Here is a 25,657-nt window from a genome sequence, read left to right on the forward strand (position 1 = left end):
TGGATTACAGCAAAATTAAGTCCTTTACCAGACAGTTGTGTCACCCAGATCTCGATCTGTCGATATTGCAGATCTGTACCAGGCAGTTGTGTCACCCAGATCTCGATATATCGAGATCACAGATCTTTACCAGGCAGCTGTGTCACCTAGATCTCGATCTATCGAGATCACAGATCTTTACCAGGCAGTTGTGTCACCCAGATCTCGATCTATAGAGATTGCAGATCTTTACCAGGCATTTGTGTCACCTAGATCTCGATATATCAAGATCGCAGATCTTTACCAGACAGTTGTGTCACCCAGATCTCGATCTGTCGAGATTGCAGATCTGTACCAGGCAGTTGTGTCACCCAGATCTCGATATATCGAGATCGCAGATCTTTACCAGGCATTTGTGTCACCCAGATCTCGATCTATCGAGATCGCAGATCTTTACCAGACAGTTGTGTCACCCAGATCTCGATCTGTCGAGATCGCAGATCTGTACCAGGCATTTGTGTCACCCAGATCTCGATCTATCGAGATCGCAGATCTTTACCAGGCAGTTGTGTCACCCAGATCTCGATCTATCGAGATCGCAGATCTTTACCAGGCAGTTGTGTCACCCAGACACCACTTCACCTCCTCCTTGAACCCAACACCACATACGCACTGCCTCCATATACGTGTGTGAGAAATATCTTATGAATATGTGCTCCATCACTAAAATTTACTGAGAAAGAAGGAAGAAGTTTAGTGAAGTAGGAGGATTCTAACTTACCACCCCACATTGCTGATAGAGACTGGCTTCCTGGCAAGCTTTCTCAACGATTTCACTCATACTGAACTTCTGGGCTGGTGTACCTGCAACATACTAACACAGTCTCATTCAGTTTGAGCTTTTGGCCCTGTGTGCCTGCAAAACCTAATGCAGTCTCATTCAGTGTGAACTTTTGGGCCAGTGTGCCTGCAACATAATAATACAGTCTCATTCAGTGTGAACTTTTGGGCCAGTGTGCCTGCAACATAAAAATACAGTTTCATTCAGTGTGAACTTTTGGGCAAGTGTGCCTGCAACATAATAATACAGTCTCATTCAGTGTGAACTTTTGGGCCAGTATGCCTGCAACATAATAATACAGTCTCATTCAGTGTGAACTTTTGGACCAGTGTGCCTGCAACATAAAAATACAGTTTCATTCAGTGTGAACTTTTGGGCCAGTGTGCCTGCCACATACTAATACAGTCTCATTCAGTGTGAACTTCTGGGCCAGTGTGCCTGCAACGTAATAACACAATCTGACTCACGCAGAACTTCTGGGCCAGTGTGCCTGCAACATAATAATACAGTTTCATTCAGTGTGAACTTTTGGGCCAGTGTGCCTGCAACACAATAATACAGTCTCATTCAGTGTGAACTTTTGGGCCAGTGTGCCTGCAACATAATAATACAGTCTCATTCAGTGTGAACTTTTGGGCCAGTGTGCCTGCAACATAATAATACAGTTTCATTCAGTGTGAACTTTTGGGCAAGTGTGCCTGCAACATAATAATACAGTTTCATTCAGCGTGAACTTTTGGGCCAGTGTGCCTGCAACATAATAATACAGTCTCATTCAGTGTGAACTTTTGGGCCAGTGTGCCTGCAACATAATAATACAGTTTCATTCAATGTGAACTTTTGGGCCAGTGTGCCTGCCACAAACTAATACATTCTCATTCAGTGTGAACTTTTGGGCCAGTGTGCCTGCAAGATAATAACACAATCTGACTCAAGCAGAACTTCTGGGCTGGTGAAAATGTAACATAATTACTCTATCTCACTCACGAGGAACTTCAGGGTCTGTGCACCTGTAACATAATCTCATAATCTCATCCATGCGGAACTTCAGTTCACCTATAGCATAATCCCATAATCTCACTCATGCGGAACTTTTGGGCCATTTCACCTGCAACATAATCCCACAATCTCACTCATGCTAAACTTCTGGGCCAGTGTGTCTGTAAATGTCTGTAAGTGTGTCACAATAAAGGGTGGGTGGTCACCCAGTCATCAATGTGTCCTGAATGTTGTGTGAATGTCACAATGAAGGGTGGGTGGTCACCCAGTCATCAATGTGTCCTGTATTATGTGTGAATGTCACAAAGAAGGGTGGGTGTTCACCCAGTCATCAATGTGTCCTGTATTATGCGTGAATGTCACAATGAAGGGTGGGTGTTCACCCAGTCATCAATGTGTCCTGTATTATGTGTGAATGTCACAAAGAAGGGTGGGTGTTCACCCAGTCATCAATGTGTCCTGTATTATGTGTGAATGTCACAAAGAAGTGTGTGTTGTCACCCAGTCATCAATGTGTCCTGTATTATGTGTGAATGTCACAAAGAAGTGTGTGTGTCACCCAGTCATCAATGTGTCGTATATTATGTGTGAATGTCACAATGAAGGGTGGGTGGTCACCCAGTCATAAATGTGTCCTGTATTATGTGTGAATGTCACAAAGAAGTGTGTGTTGTCACCCAGTCATCAATGTGTCGTATATTATGTGTGAATGTCACAATGAAGGGTGGGTGGTCACCCAGTCATCAATGTGTCCTGTATTATGTGTGAATGTCACAATGAAAGGTGGGTGGTCACCCAGTCATCAATGTGTCGTATATTATGTGTGAATGTCACAAAGAAGTGTGTGTTGTCACCCAGTCATCAATGTGTCCTGTATTATGTGTGAATGTCACAAAGAAGGGTGGGTGTTCACCCAGTCATCAATGTGTCCTGTATTATGTGTGAATGTCACAAAGAAGGGTGGGTGTTCACCCAGTCATCAATGTGTCCTGTATTATGTGTGAATGTCACAATGAAGGGTGGGTGGTCACCCAGTCATCAATGTGTCCTGTATTATGCATGAATGTCACAATGAAGGGTGGGTGGTCACCCAGTCATCAATGTGTCCTGTATTATGTGTGAATGTCACAAAGAAGGGTGGGTGTTCACCCAGTCATCAATGTGTCCTGTATTATGTGTGAATGTCACAATGAAGGGTGTGTTGTCACCCAGTCATCAATGTGTCCTGTATTATGTGTGAATGTCACAAAGAAGGGTGGGTGTTCACCCAGTCATCAATGTGTCCTGTATTATGCGTGAATGTCACAATGAAGGGTGGGTGTTCACCCAGTCATCAATGTGTCCTGTATTATGTGTGAATGTCACAAAGAAGGGTGGGTGTTCACCCAGTCATCAATGTGTCCTGTATTATGTGTGAATGTCACAAAGAAGTGTGTGTTGTCACCCAGTCATCAATGTGTCCTGTATTATGTGTGAATGTCACAATGAAGGGTGGGTGGTCACCCAGTCATCAATGTGTCCTGTATTATGTGTGAATGTCACAATGAAGGGTGGGTGTTCACCCAGTCATCAATGTGTCCTGTATTATGTGTGAATGTCACAATGAATGGAGGGTGGTCACCCAGTCATCAGTGTGTCCTGTATTATGTGTGAATGTCACAATGAAAGGTGCGTGGTCACCCAGTCATCAATGTGTCCTGAATGTTGTGTGAATGTCACAATGAAGGGTGGGTGGTCACCCAGTCATCAATGTGTCCTGTATTATGTGTGAATGTCACAATGAAAGGTGGGTGGTCACCCAGTCATCAATGTGTCCTGTATTATGTGTGAATGTCACAATGAAGGATGGGTGGTCACCCAGTCATCAATGTGCCCTGTATTATGTGTGAATGTCACAATGAAGGATGGGTGTTCACCCAGTCATCAATGTGTCCTGTATTATGTGTGAATGTCACAATGAAGGGTGGGTGGTCACCCAGTCATCAATGTATCCTGTATGGAGTTAGAATGTCACAATGAAGGGTGGGTGGTCACCCAGTCATCGTCCAGTGTCCTGTATGTTTTGTCACAACAGGTGGGTCAGGCAAACATTTTGTCCTATATGGTGTGTGAATGTCACAATGAAGGGTGGGTCAGGCAACATTTTGTCCTGTATTGTGTGTGAATGTCACAATGAAGGGTAGGTCAGGCAACATTTTATCCTATATGATATGTGAATGTCACAATGAAGGGTAGGTCAGGCAACATTTTGTCCTGTATGGTGTGGGAATGTCACAATGAAGGGTGGGTCAGGCAACATTTTGTCCTATTTTGTGTGTGAATGTCACAATGAAGCAGTATGGTTATCACCTTCCAGACTTCTGTACAACTTACTTGTACTTAAATTCAAGTAACTGAGAAGAATCCTAAATTTTACAATAGAGTTGATTTTAGACAATGCTACCATTGTTTAATTTTAGACCATTGGTGACCGAGACACGACTGAGTCATTATGTTAGAACATGTTAGCATGCTAACCACTTGGTTAATGAGTCCCCATTTTTTAATCAAAGACTTCCCGTCAAAGCTTGATGTAATATACATGTACTATTGCTATTACAGTCAAAGCCTACACTGTCTCTTCTCTCACTGATACATTATTACACATACCATTGCCACTAGTCAAAGCCTACAGTCTCTTCTCTCACTGATACACTATTACATGTACCATTGCCACTACAGTCAAAGTCTACACTGTCTCTTCTCTCACTGATACATTATCACGTGCCATTTCCATTACAGTCAAAGCCTACACTGTATCTTCTCTCGCTGATGTACCATTACATGTACTAATGCCACTACAGTCAAAGCCTGCATTGTCTCTTCTCTCACTGATACACTATTACATGTAACATTGCCACTAGAGTCAAAGCCTACACTGTCTCTTCTCTCACTGATACACTATTACATATACCACAGCCACTACAGTCAACACCTACACTGTCTCTTCTCTCACTGATACACTATTACATGTACCATTGCCATTACAGTCAAAGCCTACACTGTCTCTTCTCTCACTGATACACTATTACATGTACCACTGCCATTACAGTCAAAGCCTACACTGTCTCTTCTCTCACTGATACACTATTACATATACCATTGCCACTACAGTCAAAGCCTACACTGTCTCTTCTCTCACTGATACACTATTACATGTACCACTGCCACTACAGTCAAAGCCTACACTGTCTCTTCTCTCACTGATACATTATTACACGTACCATTGCCACTAGTCAAAGCCTACACTGTCTCTTCTCTCACTGATACACTGTTACATGTACCATTGCCACTACAGTCAAAGCCTACACTGTCTCTTCTCTCACTGATACACTATTACATGTACCTTTATTGATCAAGCCAGGCACCCTGAAATGACCTTCGACTTTCATTTCCTCACGCATGGCAGGTTTGAACTCAACGTGCCATGAACAAAACAGAACATATATTGATAAAATAAAGTCCCGCTTTTGATGTCTATTCAAACACACTTGTTCAGAACAAATCGTACTGAAGCTGAGGCTGGGTATTAAAGAAATCGCAAAAACATCATCAAATGTTCAAGGTACAACAACACAAAATGACCAATCAAGTTTGACAGGGGGTTAAGAGCTCTACTTGAAATATTGAATAGTACAGCATATGTATACTCACTTCTTTATGCATTTGACTACATACTGTGTTATTGTTTGCTTGATAGGTCTAATGTCATACTCATAAATATTTTGCTTACACAAAGAATGCCATGCATCTATATCAGGAATGGGAACAACTGAGCTGTTTTACAGGGTACTCAAACATATTTCCAGTCAGAACAAGGCATTTGCTTCTGGATAATAACTTCTTATTTATTATACACGACATTTCAGTTAATGCAGATACTAGCATCAATATTGCATTATTAACATTAGTACATTATATTTAATATACATGCACTGTATACTGATGTTAATAACTTGATGTAGCATCAGCAAAATGAAATCGGGTTCAAGGGACAAAAAGGCGTCCTCCATAACCAAATTGCCTTGCTCTAATTCTTCTTCTGATGTGGTCTTTCCTGTCTATCAGTACGACAGAAGCCATTGTTGTGGGTGGGGAAATCAGGGTAGAGCCCTGAAAAAATCATACAATTGTCTGACAGCTCAGCCAATGGGAAGTGGGAAGTGGGAAATGAAGCATGTGACCTCAAGGGTCAAATTGACCGCTTTGGTGGCCTAACTCTTACAGTGTCCACCTCGAAGTCGGGAAGCCCGGGATTAAGCCTGGGTCAGGTCATACCAAAGACCTTACAAATGATACTTTACAAATGATACTTGTGTCAGTATCATGTGACTGGGTGGGGTGTCATATGTCTGGTGTCTTCAGCATGATACTTCAGTGGCGCCAGCACTTTAGCAGCATGGTCTCGCCCTGCCACAAGAAGACACAGTATATGTACACACACCTAACGAATTGTCATATTACAGAAAAATTGTTAAATATGACGTAAAACCCCACCAATACATTACATTAGATTAAATTGGTCAGACTGGGCTTGAGGTACTAATTGAAGGCTTGTGGCCCATCAATAAACAGCCATATTATCGAGATCAAATAAAATTGATTTCTTCGTTCACTTGTTTGCTAAGTGAGAGTATAATCATTTTGGGGGATTACATTTTTGCAGCACAGACTCTAGTGCTGAAAATTGGCTGAGACCACTCCAGGTTTTGAATCACTGACCTCAGAGTCAGCCAGCAAATACATGTCAACCTGCCAGACCACTCATCCAATGTGCCTTCCTCCAGAAAGTGGAATCCCTAATAACGATAATACTGTTACTTAAAAATCCACTTTCTAAATGACATTCACCACTCTGATGTATTTAGCTAAGGGAGCTGTGTAATTTCTGATCATTTGAGGGGTACTGGAAGTCCGTCATAAAGTCTCTCAGTCAGCTGACTCCCATTTTTGTGAGAGGCCCATCAGTCATACAAGACTGGATACCTATCATTGGCAAGTTCCAGAGTGTAAATGATGTGTAAATGTTGTGAAACTTGTTCATTCATATAAAAAGACTTATTCAAACAATTTTTCCATTATTTATTTATTTATTTTATTGATGTTTTATACAGCACATACAACCATTTCACCTATGTGATTGCAGATATGTTATAATACCTAATCTGCATAGCCAGGTACAATTCCAAAAAGCAAATAATAAACATAAACATATCTCTGAGCTATTCATATATATAAATATAAATCTTCCAATATCTACAGCAAATATTTATTTATTTATTTGATTGGTGTTTTATGTCGTAAAGAATATTTCACTTATACGACAGCAGCCAGCATTATGGTGGAAGGAAACCGGGCAGATCCTGGGGGAAAACCCACGACCATCCGCAGGTTGCTGGCAGACCTTCCCACTTACGGCCAGAGAGAAAGCCAGCATGAGCTTGACTTGAACTCAAAGCAATCGCATTAGTGAGAGGCTCCTGGGTCATTACGCTACACTAGCGTGCTAACCAAATGAGCCACGGACGCCCCTCTACAGCAAACGATAAACAGCGACATAATTCACTGAGATAACAGGGTGGTACTTTTGATGTCTCTAACCACTGCATGTGCATGAGTTTTAAACCTGTATTTATTTACACCTGCTCTTTTATGATCATAATTAATTTTAGCTTATCTCTTATGACTACATGTAAAATCCTTGAGAAGTGTCCCACTTGTTTACATTCATTTGCCCATTACAAGCCCCTGTAAAAGCAATGACATTGGACTTGAATCAAGTTTATAATTCTGGGCTGTTATCATAACAGGTTCATGTATAATCTAGGTCAGAGTCTGAAAATGAACTAGCTGTTCCATCAGATGTACTCTCTCCTACTATCAGATTTTAATAACAGATATACTATGTCAAGGTAGTATAATAGTTATACATGGAATACCAGAGTCTAGCTACTAAATCAACTGATCCTCTCTAATGATGAATGTCATCTTAACTGACTACCAATGTAGTCTTAACCACCTCTCTTAGAAGTTTGCCGGAGGTGAGGCTGGTGAGGAAATGTGTATGAGTTTGTATCAGCATTACCTCACAATGGCCTATTAAAATTACCTCACCAAACTATCCACATTACCTCAGCAACATATCAACATTACCTCACCAACCTGTCAACATTACCTCACCAGCTTATCAACATTACCTCAACAGCACATCAACATTAACTCACTATCACCTATCAACATTACCTCGCCAACCTATCGATGTTACCTCACCAACCTATCTACAATACTGCACCAGAGTAACAACATTACCTCACCAGGCTGTGGACATTACTTGGCCAGCCTAACAACATTACGTCACCAGCCTATCATCTCTCTAAGGCCTGTCAACATTATGTCACAAGCCTATCACCTCTCTAAGGCCTGTCAACATTACCTTACCAAGCTATCAATATTACCTCAGAAAGCTATCAACAATATGGACATTACCTCACCTGCCTATCAACATTACCACATTACCTCACCACCCTATCAATACTACCTCACCAACCAACATTTGCACACATCTGTTTAAATCCAAAGTCTGGCTCACAAAAACAGAAACCTTAAATTTCACATTTAAAAATGTTTTTTTCTTGTCACAAATAAATGTCACAGTATGACTGAGCCATAAATTTTCACACATTTACATGCGGTAATGTACTGAAATGATACGATGAATGATATAATGTCAAGCTTGTAATTGTGAAATGTTATGAGTCGGCATAATGTTAAGCTTGTAATTGTGAAATTACAAACTTCATCCTGAGTACATGAATCAATAATTATTTCACCTAGTTTTGGCACCTATTCCAAATGAAAACACATTCATGGATTGAAGGCTTTGTACCTGTACTCTACCTATAGCTTGATCATATTTATAGCACTGGGACCTGGATACTGGGCTCTGTAGAACTCTCCAATTGTAAACAAGTATGTTGAAGGAATTCCTGAACATGTCTAGTCATGATGAACATTATCAGTGATCCAATGACACGACTCAACAGCCATTCACTGCCACTTGCTATTATAGATCTCACAGTGTGTACACCTTGTGGAGTGCGCAGAGCAACATGTTCGTTCTCGTACAAGCTGTCCCAGTCAGGACTGGCCAATCAATCAGCCCAATGCAAATTGGCCGTAGCTGTTCTACAAGCAAAATGGTAATCAAATTTATGCAATGTGGCTTCAGCCAATGAATTGTCATTGCCTTGTCTCCTCGCATACAGACATAGGTAGTTGTCACCAGTCACACAGAAACAGGAGGCACACTGACTATTTTTACCAAACTTCAACATGCCTTTCCACCACCAATCAGAGCCTGTACATTCTGAATACTTCACCAAGATAGGAAAACAAGAATTTTATTTTAACGGGATAACCCATGTTAGAATGCTTGCTGCTATTCTCACAAAGTGCCAGCCAATTTCTTTGGAAAATACTTGATGCTGAGACATTCTTCATTTGGGGACTGGTACATTTCCCACATTACACAAAAAAAGTAAGTAGCTAAGTTTGTTTTATAAATGTACATGTTGTCTTAAACTTTAACTTTTCTATTGCTTCAAATATCTTCATAAAAGTAATCAATGTGGGTAGGTAATGATTCAACTATCCACTTAAACTAAAATCGACTGTCAAATGTGAAATATCCCTATTAAAAAGTGGGAATCAGTAACGCTTTAAACGTTAAATGAAACAGGTCATGTTCAGATTAATTCTTAAACTACCTTTATGCTGGTATGCTTATGTTTATGATCAATACCTTGTATGAATTTTCCAACTGTTCTATGGACAGATTTTTCTAATTGGACGTCTGATAACAAATGCATGTGCATGGGTGTTTGTAAACAAATATGACATCATTTGTTTGTGATGAATATATGATAACGACTGATAATTATAACTGATGATAAAATAGCACAATGTCATCAAAATATAAAGGCATGACGAGACAAGACGTCCAATTTATTTCTTGTGCAAGTCCCAGGACGGACCCAAAACAATTAAAAAGTAGGGCTCTATAGAAGATAATTTTGCCAGGCACCAGGTAAGTTTAAGACTTGGCATTATTATCTGAAGGAACGCACGAGTGACAGATCCGATATTGGAACACATCGTGGCTTGGTAGCTACATCGAGTCACCAAAACATGTATCTAGTTAGCTTAATGCTGTTACTCATGCATGCCGTGGTGCACATGTTGTAACTTGCCACATGGCCACACACGTACGTCGCCCGAACTAAACAATCATCACAGATCAAGTAAGTAACGTGACATGCCCAGAATAGATCGGCTCACCATGGATTGGTGCTATGATTGACATTACCTGGCAGTGCCTGGGCGTGAACCATTGCAATCACAGCCGGAGATATTCGCCCTAACAGAAATTGACAGGCAGCCATCTTGAAATAGATTTCCTGGGAAATCATTTTATTGGCTGAAGCCCTGTATCTAGGTATGCGGCGTCCCAAGCAACCAATGAAATTCTTTGTGGCGTTCGCGGAAATCAACATGGCCGATCGCGTGGACAGATGTTTACGTTTCGATGTCTCAAAAGAATTGGTGCACACAACTTAAAATTCATACCGCTAAAATTTCACACAAACACATCTGTTTCAGGGATTCATGCGCTTCTGTTTGATATGCGGCATGACAATATTTGTGGCCGTGGTGAAGAAATGTCAAAAATTTATTTCAGGTCATTTTGTGAGATGCACTCATCAGCTGGGCGACTGTAAGAAAACTTAAGTCTATTTATCGTTGTGCCGTAGGTCTCACCGGTACAGCATAAGAGTCAGAAAAGATTATGTCAGGGGTTAGTGATAATTTTTGTGCACTTGTGGGTCAGATTAATAGCTCTAAAATTTCATAAAATGTTCATTTTCGCGCCTCAAACGGGGATCAACATTCGGCAATGTTCGTTCGGAAGAAGTTCTGAACATGTCAGTTCACTTTCACTGAGTTTCATTAGGTTGGTAAAAAAGATAAAAACCGTTGATTTTTAGGAAATGTCGTCCTAGGTTCTAAAGCTTTTATTATCGGATTTAAAGAATGTTTTATTATTTAAATAGATCGAGGGATGTATATTTAAGAGGGAAATATTTTGCGGGAATTGATATGCGCGGACTTCATGCGTCGTGACTTTGGCGGGATAGCGCTCAGTCCGGCCCAAGCTACGAGGGAGGCGGCTTTGTGTTTCAGTACTTCGGCAATTTACATCGAAATCCTCGGTCCTAATGCGTTCAAATGTTGTGGGATACATCTGAAAACTAATAGGTTAGGAAATCTTTTAAAGATCTGTGCGATATCCAGTGATAATAATTACTCTCGTTTAAGTGTCAAGTAAGCTCAAAGTAGAGCGGAGTCCATGTTGAACTGGCTGCTCAGTCGCCCTGCTGTTACGCTAGGGAGCGGGTGTTAGTCAGCTAGTGGTCTTGTTTTCCATGAAGTGCGTCTCAGAAAGTAGGAGCAGTGTTCTTTTCAGCCCAGTATTCATTGAGTTAGTGTTGAGACAACATGTAGTATTTTGAGGATTTTACTCGTTTGTGTGTGAACCGAAAATCGGGTGTCGTCGCAATGAAAAAATGAAAACCAGGTCTCGTTTCCTGTATATGCTAGGGTTATAACTTTGTGATTTTGATTGCAGTCGGCCTGTGAAGCATCGGGACACAGAAAGGATGTCAAGAAGGAGGTAAGAAGGCCATCAAAGATTTCTGTTTTGTAAAATTATTTTTCTCGTAAGTTTTCTAGCTTTACAAAAGCGTCGTGGACATTTTGTATGTCCGAAGCACTCAGTGACATTTTGCAATTTTATTATTTTCAGTGCGAGGTTGCAATCGCGTGGAAGAGAAAATGAAAATGAAGAGAACATCCGGATTGCATGCAGAAAACGGAAAGCTGATGAAGTAAGTGTGAGTTTTGCATATTTTCATATAAAGCTATGTCTAAAATTTGTTCGCTAAATTTATCCAGGAACCTGTGACGCTAGTTTGAGCTAACTGATATAAGGGCTTACATATGGGCCGGTAACAAATTATAAAGAATTTCTTCTCATGATATTCCAGGACGATCATCGAGATATGGAAGTATGTAAGCGAAGGCAACAGTTTCAAATCCAAGTGAGTGGCATATTTCCTTTATTTTTGGCATTTTACTATAGGAATCTAGGGGATCTTTCGCGCCATCTTGCCCAGGTCTGTCGTCTGGGGACTTTGTGTCAGGTCCCCAGAAGAAAGTCAGTCCGCAGTTGTTGTGAGATCTGTTGGGCTGATTAGTACTAATGTGGTACATGTTTAAGTTCTTAAGAAGCTGTACACGGACTTTTTCATTGATATTTTGCGTTTTTAACAGTTATTCGTGAATTTTACTTTGACCGAATTTTGACGTGAAACATCCGCCATGTTTTTTTTTTTTTGAGGATATGAATATTTATGAGGTCACATGTTAAAACCCCAAAGTTTCCTTTGTTGAGAAGACCCCTAGAGTTTATACCCTCTCCAAAGGGTTTATAGTTTCATGAATCTTCAGTTTATCAACGATACTGTTAAGATAATGTTGAAAATTTTTACTTTGGTCACTTTTTTTCCCTGTCAGTATGTAGATATGTGTAATGCACAGAATACTTTTATCTTGCTTTAAGGTAGTCAACTTTATTATCCTGTGCCCTTAATAATGTTTCTTATTTTGAGAGTTTGAACAAGCATTGCCTTGGTAGCTCAGTTTCTTTTGTTTTAAATTTATAGATCAATTATAGTTTTATGTGAGTGAGTGCTTGGGGTTTAACGTCGTATTTTATGTAAAAGTAGGTCAGATGTGTAGTTGCTTTCATTTAATTTTTATATCTTTTATTATTTTGTAAAATTCTTTAAGCCAGTGACACGTGATTCCAATTCCCCCTCAGAATATTTTGGAAAATTGGTGCAGGAGGCAGAACAATTTTTATTCTTAATTATCATTATTTTGTCTATCTAGTAACAATCCCATGAATAAAACTAAATAATGTTGTGATAATGGGGATGAAACAGTGTGGGGACAGTGATGGGAAACTATGAATCTTCTCTGATTAGCCTTAAGATTATTGGTAGTGAGGATCTAAAATTGTTAAAGTTTCCAAACATTGTCATTATTACGATAGCATAATTTAAATTTGTGAGGAATATTCTTAAATACGGCGAAAAACACCAATCAAATAAATAAATTTGTGAGGAACTCATTTTAATAGTTTGGCTTCGTTGAAATTGTTATGTAATAATGCTTTTTTTAAAATAAGAATTGGTATTTGAAGGTGTTTTTTTATTCATCCAGTCTTTATGAAGGGTAAGTCTATTGTTCATTAATGTGTCAAATGACTAAATTTTCAAATAGAAATGAATGTGATCCAGTAGCAGCAAAAGTTCAGATCATGCAGATTGGATGTTATTGATGAAACAAATTTATTTTGCAAAGTTGATTAAAATAAAAAGTTTAAGATGACATAAAAAATGCAGAAAAGCAGAATGCAGAATTAGGGCAGGTTAAAAATATCCAGTGACCTAGTAAGTAAATAATGTAAACTATGATGTTTATGTTGTGTGAAAATGTGGAACTGCTGGGTTGCACAAGTGCTAGCTCTGTTTGCCCTAACCGTAAAGTAAGGATAACCCAGACCTGTTTTACCAGCCCTATTATGTTAGCAACACCTGTTCTTTAGGACATGGTCAGTACCATTAAGGAAATGTGGACCTGTTGGGTAACATGCTGTGCTAATGAATTATAAATAGTGCTGTGTAACCTCTGGATTTTTTCATTGTTTCTTTCGCTGAATGCTGTGGTATAGGTACACTTTAAACAGTATCAGAGGCTATGCTTAGGTAAAGGTATTTCTGTTGAATTTAGAGTGTTATATCCTATGGTGATGTTAAAGCTATATCCTAACCTGAATGGAGTTGGTTTGAAAAGAGGGCAATGGTTGTATATTTTTATGCAAGTATGTTTTTTTTTTTAAACTGGAGTCCTCTTTAATCTTTTTTCTTTTTTATCCTCTTTGTTTCTTTCTTTTTAAGTATTTTTGGTAGTCTTTTGGCATATGTTGGTGAAGCTTAAAGTCTGAACATTCTAATTCTGTGAAAGGGCTTTGTTGAATTCCAGAAAGGAACTGAGGTGGCTAGTCTTGTTCTGAGACGATACAGTTTTACATGCAGCCTTTAACTTGTGATCTTTAACAGTAATAATGCTTGGAAAGAACACAAAAGTCCTTTAGGCTGAGTTCTTCTGAAACCAGAAGAAGGGGAGGTAGACAATAGTGGGGTCGTGTGCCAGCAGGGGCAGGCATTGTGTGCCTCACCTGGATGCAAATTAACCTGACAGGTAGTAGCCAATAAGAGAGCTGCAATCCTCTGCTGTGAACAGCGGCACGTGCCTGCTATGCTGATTTTGTAATGTGCTTCATGAAAGAGAAGAAGCTGGACAGTGAAGGCTGAATCTTAACCTGGCTGCCAGCACCTGACAGCCATTAGTAGATCAATAAAGGTGCCTGATTTGACCACTGAGTCACAGGTGTTTGGTGCTGTCTGTGCCTGATGGTATTTATGGGCTGACTTCTGTGGTAGTTAAAGAATGCTTACAGTTCCTCAACTAAAATGCATAAGGAATCAATATCTGTTCTCTAAATAATGTTTATCTTGTTCAAGTGTAAGTAGTTTTCTTTCTCTTGTGTATGTGTGCATTTGAAAATTTACTTATTGGATAGATATTTATATTTTTGAGAACTTTTTGGGTAAATCACTTTGGTATATTTAATTTAGGTTATGAAATATTCAGATGTACATACACTAATAAAAAGACAAATTTGAATGATCATCATGTGATATAATGAATTGGAAATAGTCAAATGAAATTTTAAAAAAAATGAATAAATAAAAGATGTAAGTACGCCTTACAATTAGGTAGGAGTAGTGAATGTGACAAATCACATCTTGTGGTAATTTAATTTTTTTTTTCTATCCTGCACTTTATTGTTAAGATATTGCCTGATTTTTGGGTCATTCAACACGCACGCCATCCTCTTCCTCCCCCCAGCTCTGACATGCACTCTTCTGCTAAGTGAGGTGCCTGTCAGTCTAGGGCTGCTGTAGCCCCAATCACTCACAGCTAGAGGGCAAAGGGGTATTGTCCAGGGGTTAGATCTCCTATCGCTGGTCTGTCCCCACAATCCTGGTCACCTGCAGGAAATTTCCCTCCTTTTGCACCCATTATTCTTAACTCCACTTTGCAGCTGTGTGCATTGCATGAATGAGATAGTTCTTTAAACATCTGTAACTGTATTGCTAACCTTGGGGGGGGGGGGATGGTGGGGGGGGAACCTCTTCCCCCCGGGTTACTTCCATTCAGATGCAAAATTTCAAAAGAACCTTTAATTGTTACTGTTAGGAGCTGTTTGTTTTGTGTGTTTATTAAAATGTTGATCTTACAAAAGGACATGTAAATAAATAATGAGATTAAACAGAAGCAATACTAATCAAATTGGTCAGATTTCACGCACACAAAAAAATCTTTCCAAGTGAAATGTATTTTCTGTTTTTATGAGTGGAACTTTTGCAAAGTTTGATAGCTTAATCCCAAACAACAGCACACAGCCTGGGCTACTGTACACATGTAATTTTGAAGTGGCCCCCAGCTATTTATTATATTATATGTGTACACTTATTTTCTCTTGTTTGTCAGCATAGAAGCATAAATGTACTTTCCTGTCATCCTGCTTTTTAAAAGGGTGTGACTTCATTGCACTTACATTTGATTACATGACGTAAAAAATGTTTCTTGTCCACAAAACTGCATGGCCCTGGTGAGTGACTTGTGGGCGGGTTTTACTCAGGTATGTAGAGATTTAAATCCCGAAGTAGTCTGCACTCTGTATTCACACCTATGTTAAAAGTGCCTTTTAATGTGCCACTGAGTTCCCATGCTCCCATTTCACCACCCATGTCTCACTGGCTGGTAAACCTTTCTGAACATTTGTAGTGAGACATGCATGAGCTTTGTGAATGACAATAACCAATGGGAGAGGGGAGCAGAACAGAGCTGTCTACCCACATACCTTGACCTCATTTCACAGCTCCAGTGGAGAGCTAAGCCGAGAGATATTTTATGAGCAACATACAGGTACATGTAGATGCAAAAATATGATCAGTATGTACTTTATAGGGCTGGCTGCCTTGTGTTGATGTACGTGTATGTGCAGATTGAGGGAAATTAAAGATAAAAGAACACGGTGGAAGAAAATGAAGTACATAAAGCAGGTTTTGAGAACATAAAGAGAAAACAGCAAAAGAAAATATGTGGTTTTGAGAGCTTGGCCTCAGTATATCTGAGCTGTTAAACTACTCATTATTTTAAGGTCATGGTCTCATAATAAAAATGTAAATTAAAGATGCACAGGTTAAATAAAAATAACAACATATTAACAAACCTGGCAATATCTTGTGAATATATCACTATCTTGTTGCTCTGGCCTTCTGCTGAGAATTTCACTCGGACATCCTAAATTTCCTTCAAACACCACATTAGTACCCAATATGCTGGTATGTTACACAACAAACACTCCAATATTTAATTTTTCAGATAGTCAATTGTTCATATTTAAGAGCATCTGGTTTATAATTTTATTGTCATAGAGCTTTATAATTGTCTGATCATAATTTTTTTTAAAAACTATCCACCCTTGAGAGAGTAGAAAGATATGCTGTGGCTTGCCCATACTTTGGTAACCGCATGTACTAGCTGTTGCGTAAAATTACTTGTTTTGAGAGGTTCACAAAGTGAAGTGTTCATGAAATTAGCTGCTGTGGCATAGGCTGTCTAGGCTACAATCTGGACAAGGAGATAGACAGTCTTACTGACAGTGATATAGTGATATTAACAGATGGTTCCAATGACTTTATACTGCACAACCTTGTAGGCAGCAGATGGCTGTAGTAGGTCCAGCTTTTCAGCCTGTCTGATCACCCTGATAACTATCTTTAAAGTTAGACTTCAGTCCCTAGCCAAGCACACTGCCCCCTCTTCCTCAAATGTTTTGAGGTAGTATATGATAAGGTTGGTAAGACGGGTACGGGTATCCAAAGTAACTTACTAGTTAATGTTGAAATATTTCTTCCATGCCATTTGCCTTTTTTTGATTCAAATACCATTATTTTCAAAAGTAATTAATTCAATCCACAATCCTTATTCTCATAACTTCAATACAAAATGAACTTTGATTTTGATTGATTTTGTGTTTCAACACAAGTGTAATTTAGTTTTTCCACCAGAAAATGTACATTCCAGTGCCCTTTAAGTAGATTGGAATCTGTGTTTGAGAAAGCCAGAGTGTTCAGTCAGTCTGAAATCCTGTAAGAGTGTTAATGATAAAAAACCCATTTGTCTTATTCTGCCACTCAGTACTTGGCATAGAGCAAAGGACATGGCCTGAATGGTTCTGTAGTGAACATGCCATGCACTTCTACACAAGTTGCTGGGCATTTGTGTGAGCAGGAGTGCTTAACGGTGTTATATCACCTGAAAATGAATAGGTAGAACAGTATAAATAGTTACGGGGTAAATGTGCTCCTTTGCAGCACTCCTTTGGTTATGCTAAATGGCACATTAAATCACTTTACTTAAGCCTGTCACAGGAAAGCAGTCAAGCTAAAAAGCCTTACAGTGAAACTTTCATTCATTTGTATGAGTTCATTCTACTATCTTGTTGTCTCTATTCCCCTTTTAACATTATATCAGCCTTTGTTCTGTTGTGTTTTTTTGTCTAGGGCTCTCCCAGGGAAGCCACTGTTTTTACAACACGCCCTCTGACATAACCCATTATCCCCTGTCTCTTAACTTGCCCCCATCTGGCTTAGTTCCCACCAGGGCCTTCCCATCTGCCCAACAAGTTTAGCCTGTCTTGGACACCCCGGTGCATGGATGTAAAAATAGATCAGAGTAAATCTCACTTTATATGTAGATTTAAAGGTTACAGGACTGTGTATTTTTGATGTCGGTGTTGTACCTGTAGTTTCATTTTGCCAGTGTGCTGGAAAGTTCCTGTCTCACATGGAAATTACTGAATGAGCTCTTCCTATTTAGGATCAAAAAAGTCATGCATAATTTGAGGTTTAGGTACCATTAGAACAAATTATTAGGGCTGATATACATGTATATTGGTATGGCAATAGGTCCTGCTCATTGCCTAATTCTCCATTTTGACGGTCAGTCATTTCAGCTGTATCCAGGGTTTGAATCTGTTGCAGTAAGTAGGTCATGGTTGCATGTGTTTATTCATATAATTAGTTATTTCCAAGATTTTGTGCATGAAGAGTGGTTGAAATGCCACAGAACTCAACTTGGGTGTCTGTCATTCAGAGAGTGGGGAACATTTTGTTCCAATGTCTGTTAACTCTAATACATTATCGTTGACAAATACTGGAAGGTACGTGGACAAAACAATAGGAATTCTTCCTTCCCCTAGCAGTCATGGAAATTTTCCTTTGAGTGTTAGTACTTGTCTTAAAGATTCCTTCCAGAAACATTAAAATATGAATCATATCAGAGGTTCTTAAGATTTGCATGTGTGCAGAAATGCAAAGTCTTGCATAACTGCATCGGCGAAGGAAAAACAGGAAGGTGTCTTTGGTTGTTAACATTCAGTTGGTTGTCACGTTAGATCTCGAACAGATCTACACATGTGATCATATGAGAAAATGTTCTGAGTTATAAGTTGTAGATTAAGTATCAGATGTGAGTATTTACATTTTCTGTTCACAGAACCAATGGATTCCCATCTCAGAAAGCACGTCTGTTCCAACATGTACCATCATACCCACCAAGGACCAGACCCCACCCTCTTCCACCGGACATTCCACCCCACAAGAGTTCTTCATTGGCTCACAGTTCAGATTTCAGAACTACTTCACCACCCCAGTCAAATCACGCCTCTCCCCTCTGCCCAAATTCAGCTGGGCCGACTCAAAAGAAGTATGGCAGCTAATGATGAAGAAAGACCTGGCATATACCCGAGATCACCAAATGTTTGATCGTCACCCGTGTTTACAGCCTCGCATGCGAGTCATTCTCCTAGATTGGTTAATAGAGGTAAGTTCATAGTTCCAGTAGCATTGAACCACCTGTGGTGCGAAAGTTTTTATTATGCAAATATACCAGAGTTAACGCGAAACTGTTAAGAGGTATCCAAAGTAATAGTAAAAGCAAGATTACATCACTAGGTAAGAAGCAATCAAAATCAAGTGGAGATTTCATTTTCAGTTTTTGAAATTAAATGTTCAAGTACAAATGTTCACTTTAAAGGAGTGTGTGTGTGTTTTTTTTTCTTTTCTTTTTTTTATTACAGCAGAGTAGAATTTCATCATTCTTGACAGCAGAACTCTTAGTAAAAACACACTGCAATATAAAATGAATGTGCAAGATTCTTTACATTGTGTTTGATTTTCCAGGTCTGTGAAGTGTACAGGTTACACAGGGAGACATTTTACCTGGCTGTTGATTACATAGATCGGTACCTGTCCACGCAAAGGAACATCATGAAACATCAACTACAGCTTATAGGAATTACTGCGTTGTTAATAGCTGCTAAATTAGAGGTAAGCCACAATGATGGAAGTAAATGATTTTGCATTAGCTGGTTTGTCTCAGATAAAGGTTTTTTTGAGTTCTTTTTTCTCTATAATTTAAACAGATGTCCTGTTTAATATGACTGGGCTGTATGTCTCCTCATATTGTATGTCGCTTAAGTAAACTTTCACTATGTCAGAACCGTAAGCCTGTTGAAATAGTTACTGGTTTCCCACAAAGAGACCTGCCATTTGATAACGCCAGATTAATGTTAAAACTCCTAATATTTGGCTTCCGCCTCTCTTGTTGTTTCCCATTTTGTAACATTTTTTGTGTTTGTGTTTTTGCTTCAGGAAATTTACCCTCCTAAATTATCAGAATTTGCTGATGTCACTGATGGTGCTTGTACAGAAAATGAGATTCTAACCCAAGAACTAGTCATGCTAAAGGTGAGTCAATGGATAGGTTCACAACTGAACATTTGACATCAGGTGATGCTTGCTGGCATAGTGGCAGGTGACAGTCACACTAGCTGGCATAGTGGTCTAAAGTGTGCACCTAGCCACTGGTCCGTTTAGTTCAATTAAAGCAGCTTTCTACCTGGTCAGGTATAGCTTTGCTTCAGTAAGTTTGTTTGATACTGCCATTCATGCATGTAAGCCTTGAGGCCATTGCATCTGAAATCATCATGACTGCTAAGTTTACCATCAGGGAAATAATTAAATATTAAAGCCATCTCTTCAAAACATTTTCTTGATTTATTAAAGCTGAGATCTATGTCTTTGTTTTCCTCTCCACTGACTTTGTAACTCAAAGACTTCTAATTCTGTAATGTGTACAGTATTAACTCACATTTGTGTGGTTTTTGTGTCTTTTCAGGCGTTAAAGTGGGGATTGTCTCCCATGACCGTCAACTCCTGGTTAAATGTTTACCTTCAAGTGGCCAATTTAGAACAAATCACAGAAAGCGAACATGGATTTGTTTTCCCACAATACTCCGCACATGCGTTTGTTCAGATTGCTAGGGTAAGTTTTATATACTTTATATTTTACTGTCTTCTGTGTGGTGGTCATTGTGATGCCATTTTAATAACATTTTGTGTAAATTTCTGGTGTGTAACTTTATTAAACTGAGAGTCAAAGCAAATACAGAGAAAGTATCTAAAAATTGTCACTGACTCATTTCTGCCTGGGAGTGTGGATTAACATTTTGTTCAATAACTCAGGGAGCATTTAATTTTATGTAATGTTCGAAGCTATATTTGTGATCCAATTTTTACTGCGAACTGCTTAATATGGCCAGTATAGCAGAACATTTGCCTTGTATCAGTGTATTGTAAGTAGTTGGGATGGCCTGTCCTGTGGTTTTAGTGAGGCAGCTTTTTATATACATATTGGCAGTTGGACTGGCCTGTCTTGTGAAAACATATTAAACCTCAAAGGCAAATCCAAACAAAAACTGTTTGTGTATATTGTGATTTTTGTATAAAGCCAACTCTGTATCTGTTGTACTTGTCACATGTAAACTTGTCCAGTAAGCATCATGTTTTCTTTACACAGTTGACCGATCTCTGTATGCTGGATCTGGGCTCCGTTCAGTTTACAAACAGCGTCTTGGCAGCATCAGCTCTGTATCACATGTCTTCAGAGAGCATAGCATTAGCAGTCTCAGGTTAGTAAACATAGTAATGTCCACCAAGCACTCAATGAAGAACTTTCGGTAAATCCTGAACTAAGTTACACATTTTGCAAGCTTTGGAAATTTCTGTTGATTTTAGAAATTTTGTGTGAAGGGAATGACGATATCGCACTTGAAAGAATGAAGTACCAAATGTAATATTTTATGATGTTTATTTTCCTCTGGAAATGGATTTTTTGTGAAATGTTTTGGTTTAGTTTTTTATTTCAGTATCAGATACACTTGGTATAGTTTTGAATTTTCAAAAAAAAAAAAAAAAAAAAACTATTGCAAAGAGTGCACTTCATACTCGTAATATGTGTGAATTACAATTTTGTACTTTTCAGAAAGGGTTTGTGCTCATTCCTCAACATAGATTCCATGATTTTACCTGTTTCATTATGATTTAATACCAAATGTAAAGTTATGGTGTATGTTCTTGTGTTCCAGGTTTGAACATGACAGACATCATGGCCTGTGTACAGTGGATGGCCCCTCATGCTATCACCATAAGGGAAGCTGGATCCACAGAACTGAAGTTCTTTCCCACAATTCCTCCAGAGGATGCACACAATATACAGACTCATGCTGTGGATGTGACTATGCTGGTAAAAATCCTGATTGCTCTTCCTTTGTTTACAGTTGTTCACATCCATTTCCATTTTGTTTTATCAGACAGTGTTTTTAACAGTTGTATGTTCATGTTTTTGGTTGCTAGAAGTTTCCAAAGGCCACATAGACTAAATTACCTTTAATTTCATGGAATTTTTCACCAAATGATTGCCCTGCTGTATAAATTGTAGTACAGAAATGTGATTAGTGTGTAAAAAAAATCATGTAAACTGAAATATGAACTGCCCTTAGGCACATAACATTTCAACTGATTTAAACCGTCTTTAACACAACAGTGCGTGGGAAGTACAGGTGGATGAAAAATTACATGAAAGTACATTTGCTGTACTGTTAATATTGTAACTTCATTTATTACCTTAATCAGATGTATAACCAGCATTGAACAAGTTTCAGTGAACATAAAGAGGGCATAGTTACTGCAACAGGGCAAACAATTTTAAATTGTGTTCACTTTCCTAGAAACTGCTGAAATGTCAAGTTTATTGTTTGCCAATATTTGAGGTTTTCAGACTTTACTTTTTTATTTGTAGGAGAAGGCACAGTCTCGAAAGGAAGATATGTTTGTGTTTGATAGTCAGAGAAGTAGTCCAGACTTCAGCACACAGATCCCTGGTATTCTTACGCCACCACAAAGCAACAAGAAAGACATGGAGGAGCAGCGAAGAGCATTAAACATGAACTCCACGTGAAACATATAGGCCAGTTATAGGTTATCAAATTTCCATTTTCAGGCTCAGTTAAATGGAAATGCTGCAATACTATTAAGCAATTCCATTGTAAAACTGATGCTTGTAAATGCATAATGTGCAATCGCATTCCAATGTCTGACTGTTGTCAGCTGCGCAGATATTAACTCTGAAGGTAACAAAGCTGTCTTGCGGCACTTCTGAGGAACATGAAGGCAAAAGACAGTTGATTGGTTGTTTTCATTTGTCAGTTGTCTATACCGATGATTGTTCACAACGCAGAGGAAGTTGTCAAGTATTGGATGATGTGATCATGTGACAAAGTCCCAAAGACCGGCTTGAGTTGTTTGATGTAAGAATTTATTACCCATGAGATATGGTCCAAGTTGGCTGGTAAAAGAACACAATGAAGGCTAGTTTTGTTTGGTGTCTTCCATGGAGTAATTACTGTATGTAGTGACATGCGGATGACAACACAAGGTGTGTTCACAGGTCTTATACGGCTGTTTTCTGTTTACAGTGTGAAGAAAACTTATTTCTACCAGTGTCTTTGTGGTTTTAATCCACCAAGTGTAATAAATATTGCATGAAATCATTTGGAGCAAAGAATCGCATCCTTTCTTGGATTTAATTTTCACATCATATAATCAAAAGGAAAAAATAATGTTTTTGTTAGGAACTTATCTAGGCACTGAAGATAATTAAAATGACCAGTATGAGAGTGGGAAACTTGATTATGAATTTAAAGATGTACATATCTCATAGTCCACAATTTTTTTTTCTTATTTTACAAATTGAAACCGGTCAAATCAAATGAAACAAAACATTTTATTGTCTAATTGTAATTTTGGAATTAAACATTATTACGTGGATTATCAGTTTTGAACAGTTGTACGCGGTCTGATCGATTAAATCCTAAATCCGTAGCAGCAGTTATTCCCTCTACATCACCTTCTACAGAAGCCTCTATTCATTTTTTTTTAACTACCCACCAGTCTTCATTTCAGTGTGTGCATGGTTTGTGTTTTGGATTTTTTTTTTTTTGCATGTGGTATTATTTTGTTTGACAGTTGGGTGTGTCTTCTGTTAGTATGGTGCAATGAGAGCTGAAGGACATGTAGACTTTCACTCCCCAGATTATCAGTCATTGCCTTGCACCAGCAGGTCATACAGACTTTGCTCTTAAGGCAACCATTATTTAGTATTTATGTCCTCCAAGTGTATATATTCATATTGATATAATACATTTACAAAATAATATAATAATAAAAAAATGAAGTAGTGGGAATCATGCGTGTATTTGAAGGGAAGTAGTTGTGTCCAGTGGATGGCTTTGTCTCTTTTTTTTTTGTGTTTGTGAATGACCAGTGTTTACATAAAGATGTCTTTTCACTGGGCTGTGATTATCTCCCCTTCTAATCTGAACTTCCCAGTAATAAGTTTGAAGGCTCTATACTTGCCGCTTAGTTCATTTCCTCATGTAAAATATTCCAGCATTTTCTTTTGTACATTTTTGTCTCGTAAAAATGATTATCAACTTATTTAACAACAAAGTATGTTTATTTAATGGAGAAATTCATTTATGACCTATGAACTTTTTTTTACACAGAATAACCTGTTATTTAACCCTTATGTTCAAGAGTTTAACTACAACACAACTTGTGCTTATTTAATTTACGTGCATGTCTTCACCTCTTACCATTGTTTACCATTTATATTAAGCCCAAAAACGTTTCATTTGTTGTCATGATGAAGGGAGTGATTACTTCATGCCCTGTATGTGTGCAGGCAAGCAGCATTTTATACGCATATTAAACCGACAAGTTAATTGTTAACCACTTTTATGTTACATGTTAATGTTGAAGACACAAACTTGTCATTGTTTTGCATATATCAGAACATATATGTTAAAGGTGTAGTTCATTTTTAATGCACATGTATTGATCTATTGGGGATAATGATAACCTGTCTACATCTTTCATTCCTGACATTCCACCAGGAACTTTTACTTCTGAACATTTTGAAGTGTGTCTCAATGTCAGAATGAATGAAATAAACCGTTATTCCTTGATATTATAAAACTTGCATCCATGTTGTTGTTTTTCTTTTGTGACTGAAGATGATACTGTGGACTGAAGACTTGTATTCTGTTGAAAGGGCCTATCACATCCTGAGTTCCTCAAGATGTTTGTCTCTGGACACAATATTAACTTAAGGTTGGAATACACATGACTGAAATTATTTTACAAGATTTAGCAACCGGGGCCAGTTTCACATGGCCATTTTGGGCTTCAGACAAAGCCAAGTTGAACTCTTTAATATATGAACAAATCAGTAAAAGTTTGACGGATGATTAATTACAGAGTATGTACAATTTGTTCCAAGTTTGAACATCTGGTTTCCAATACTTAGTTTTTGAAGAAGATTTAAAATTGTGGAGGTTAGCTCGAAGTGGCTTCGTGAAACAGGCCCATGCTTTTCACAGGTTCTGTTAGCCTGTTACATTACTACAGTTGTAATTGGCTTAACATCTCCACCGTGAAGTACCCTGGAGATTGTACCCTGAAGCAGGACACCTGGAAATATTCTGCACACTAAAATTGGCTGGGGATCCTCCTCCTCGAGAGCCTCCTCCCAATACGGTTGATGCAAGTTCAAGTCCAGTTTACGCTTGTTTCCTCTCTAGTTGTATGTGGGAAGGTCTGTCAGAAACCTGCAGATGGTTAAGGCTTTCCCTTGTATTCTGTTTGATTTCCTCCCATCACAATGCTGGTTACTGTCAGGAAATATTCTTGAGTATGGCATAAAACATCAATGAAATAAGTAAATAAATTCGGCAAGGCTACATGTTGAAACGGATGAAGAAAAATAATGTAGTTTTCAAATAACGCACAAATAATGAGACCTACAAATACGTGGTTTGCTTTACACGTGCTGTCATTCCTCAACACTTTTGATCAGGTGTCACCAGTGGGAAGCAGGACCGTAAGCCATTGTTACGTCAAGAATGCATTGTAGTCCAACTCCTACAAAATCAGCATAGGCTCTATTTCATGCCAAGGCTAACATTTAACTCCAAATTTGTAGTTGCATTAATCCCTTGCAACTACACCCAAAAAATATAAAAATACAAGTAGCAAGGTATGTGGGGAGGGAGTTGAGCAAAGCCTGGGGGTGGGGATA

At 38.6% G+C, this 25,657-nt stretch overlaps 2 protein-coding genes across 5 annotated transcripts in view; one reads left to right on the forward strand and one right to left on the reverse strand.

Moving 5' to 3' along the window:
- LOC135475153 (uncharacterized protein F13E9.13, mitochondrial-like) overlaps positions 1-10,249 on the reverse strand; it is a 28,691-nt gene extending 18,442 nt beyond the window's left edge. The window contains exons 1-2 of the mRNA XM_064754927.1: positions 10,224-10,249; positions 761-843 (exon numbers count right to left, since the gene is read on the reverse strand). Coding sequence (XP_064610997.1) covers positions 761-843; positions 10,224-10,248 — 108 coding nt within the window. The 5' untranslated portion in view covers position 10,249. The remainder of the gene's footprint in view (positions 1-760; positions 844-10,223) is intronic.
- Positions 9,145-24,528, forward strand: LOC135475152 (G1/S-specific cyclin-E-like). Of its 4 annotated transcripts, XM_064754922.1 has the most exons (12): positions 10,502-10,631; positions 11,099-11,173; positions 11,544-11,588; positions 11,721-11,802; positions 11,962-12,015; positions 18,674-19,000; positions 19,360-19,506; positions 19,831-19,926; positions 20,357-20,503; positions 21,038-21,149; positions 21,606-21,763; positions 22,319-24,528. In XM_064754922.1, the coding sequence occupies exons 1-12, from the start codon at positions 10,540-10,542 to the stop codon at positions 22,475-22,477; spliced, it is 1,494 nt and encodes a 497-aa protein (XP_064610992.1). In that variant the 5' UTR covers positions 10,502-10,539; the 3' UTR covers positions 22,478-24,528. The 4 variants fall into 4 exon arrangements, with proteins under 4 accessions (XP_064610995.1, XP_064610996.1, XP_064610993.1 ...); XM_064754925.1 differs by lacking the exons at positions 10,502-10,631; positions 11,099-11,173 and adding an exon at positions 9,145-9,395; XM_064754926.1 differs by lacking the exons at positions 10,502-10,631; positions 11,099-11,173 and adding an exon at positions 10,393-10,459 and having other exon boundaries at positions 22,319-24,527.
- The last annotated feature ends 1,129 nt before the right edge of the window (positions 24,529-25,657 follow it).

Source organism: Liolophura sinensis, chromosome 9 (assembly GCF_032854445.1).
Source record: "Liolophura sinensis isolate JHLJ2023 chromosome 9, CUHK_Ljap_v2, whole genome shotgun sequence".
NCBI lineage: Eukaryota > Metazoa > Mollusca > Polyplacophora > Chitonida > Chitonidae > Liolophura > Liolophura sinensis.

What these genes read in the sequence shown, in the direction of transcription:
- LOC135475152 (XM_064754922.1), top strand. Translation starts at nt 10,540, where the DNA reads ATGCGGCATGACAATATTTGTGGCCGTGGTGAAGAAATGTCAAAAATT. An exon ending in GAAAACGGAAAGCTGATGAA is followed by an intron (nt 11,803 to 11,961) that starts GTAAGTGTGAGT and finishes ATGATATTCCAG; the next exon opens with GACGATCATCGAGATATGGA. An exon ending in CTGTGGATGTGACTATGCTG is followed by an intron (nt 21,764 to 22,318) that starts GTAAAAATCCTG and finishes TTTTATTTGTAG; the next exon opens with GAGAAGGCACAGTCTCGAAA.